Source organism: Sinocyclocheilus anshuiensis, unplaced genomic scaffold (assembly GCF_001515605.1).
Source record: "Sinocyclocheilus anshuiensis isolate Anshui unplaced genomic scaffold, SAMN03320099.WGS_v1.1 scaffold1262, whole genome shotgun sequence".
Taxonomy (NCBI): domain Eukaryota; kingdom Metazoa; phylum Chordata; class Actinopteri; order Cypriniformes; family Cyprinidae; genus Sinocyclocheilus; species Sinocyclocheilus anshuiensis.
The window spans coordinates 378744-380571 of NW_015558617.1; the positions used below are offsets into that span (position 1 = coordinate 378744).

Genomic DNA, 1828 nt, shown 5'->3' on the forward strand with positions numbered 1-1828 from the left:
TGCTAATCATGCTAGAAACATGCTAGTAACTTGCTATTCATGCTAGCAACATGCTAGTTACTTGCTAATCAGGCTAGTAACATGCTAATCATGCTAGAAACATGCTAGTAACTTGATAATCATGCTAGAAACATGCCAGTAACTTGATAATCATGCTAGAAACATGCTAGTCACTTGCTAATCAGGCTAACAACATGCTAGTAACATGTTAATCATGCTAGAAACATTCTAGTCACTTGCTAATCATGCTAGCGACATGCTAGTAACTTGCTAATCATGCTAGAAACATGCTAGTAACTTGCTATTCATGCTAACAACATGCTAGTAACATGCTAATCATGCCAGCAATATGCTAGTGACAGGCCAATAATGCTAAAAACATGCTAATCATGCTAGAAACATGTTATCAACATCTATCTAATCGCAATTTTCAAACTTCAGGCTTTTACAACTGCTTTAAACTTGCAGGCTAGGCTTTCTCAAGCCAACCTAAAGTTTGTCTTGACAAACTTTTTTATCTAGTTCTAGTTATTCTTCAATTTCAACTTATTTCAGTTAGTTGCCAAGGCAACAATTCTGATTTTCGTTTAGTTTTGTGTTTCATCCATTTTATTTCATTTTTTTTCAAACAACAAAAATGTTCTAAATGATTTAGATTTATTTAATACACATACACAACGAACATACACAATCCCTTACCATGGTGACAATGTAAAAGGTCATGAAATAAAGGCGACTCCAGTGAGTAGTTTGTGATGTTACACCTTCCTGTGAAAACAGGGATCAAAGGCTCAATATACAAATGACAGACAGATGCTCATTTATTGACTGGTTCACACAGTAGGATCCATAGGTTTCTGCTACAAACATTACTTTAGTGACACAACTGTCTCTGACACTGCTGACTGACATTTAATTCCAGTAAACAGCAGGGGGCACCACAGACGCACACCAACCAAACAAATACAAACATTTTACTGAAGGAATATCAGATTTTATGACCCGTTGACTAAGTTTAACTGAGTTTTTGTGTTTATACTCACCATAGTGATGTACCAGTTGTTCACCACTGTTAGCTCAAAAAGAGTGACTGAAACATGGCAGAGAAAAAAAGTTACAAAAGCTATATACTGACATGAGAAGAGTGTGTATCTGTGAGTGTGTGTGCACATACCAAAGCTGCTTAGGATGTTATTGAAGTTATTGAGATAATAATACCCCTCCTCTAGCATTGTTCGGTTGCCAATGGTCACATTTTTCTGGCGATACGAGTCAGCGACTCTGCTAGTGCTTTGAGAGACAGAGAACAAACCATTATACACACCAAAAGACATTATTCACCGAAAACCATTTACGGTTATTTTTTGTCCTTTTTTGCAGCTTGATAACTACTGATCCCAAAGTACTTTCATGTACATTCTTCAAAATTTCTCATGCACGGAAGAACACATCTGAATTATCATGAGGGTGAGAAAATGACAGTAGACAGTCTTAAATGATGTTCAGTCTGTTTTGATTTTCATAAAACAAGAAATCCATTTATGGTGATTAAAGGAACTTACTTGCAGCAGTTCGGATAAACAACATCAGCAAAAAACTCCATTCCAACGATGGCAAAAGAATAATAGAAGATAATCAGAGTAAGACCTAGACTACAGAGACAGAGAGAGGGCTGTGAGAGAAGGGCCTTCATCTGTGAGTAATGAGCTGAAATGGATTAATATTTCTGTACCTGGCCATACGCGGGAACAGTTCAAACATTGTGTCCAAAACGTTCCGATAGCGCTGTTTAATTTTAAACAACCTTGACAATAAATAGGGAAAAAAA

General features: G+C 36.6%; 1 protein-coding gene across 1 annotated transcript in view; it reads right to left on the reverse strand.

Annotated features, from left to right (window-relative positions):
- Positions 1-1828, reverse strand: part of LOC107680394 (two pore calcium channel protein 1-like) — an 11600-nt gene that overhangs the window by 3860 nt on the left and 5912 nt on the right. Inside the window, exons 20-22 of the mRNA XM_016476273.1 lie at positions 1175-1290; positions 1044-1090; positions 700-768 (exon numbers count right to left, since the gene is read on the reverse strand). Coding sequence (XP_016331759.1) covers positions 700-768; positions 1044-1090; positions 1175-1290 — 232 coding nt within the window. The remainder of the gene's footprint in view (positions 1-699; positions 769-1043; positions 1091-1174; positions 1291-1828) is intronic.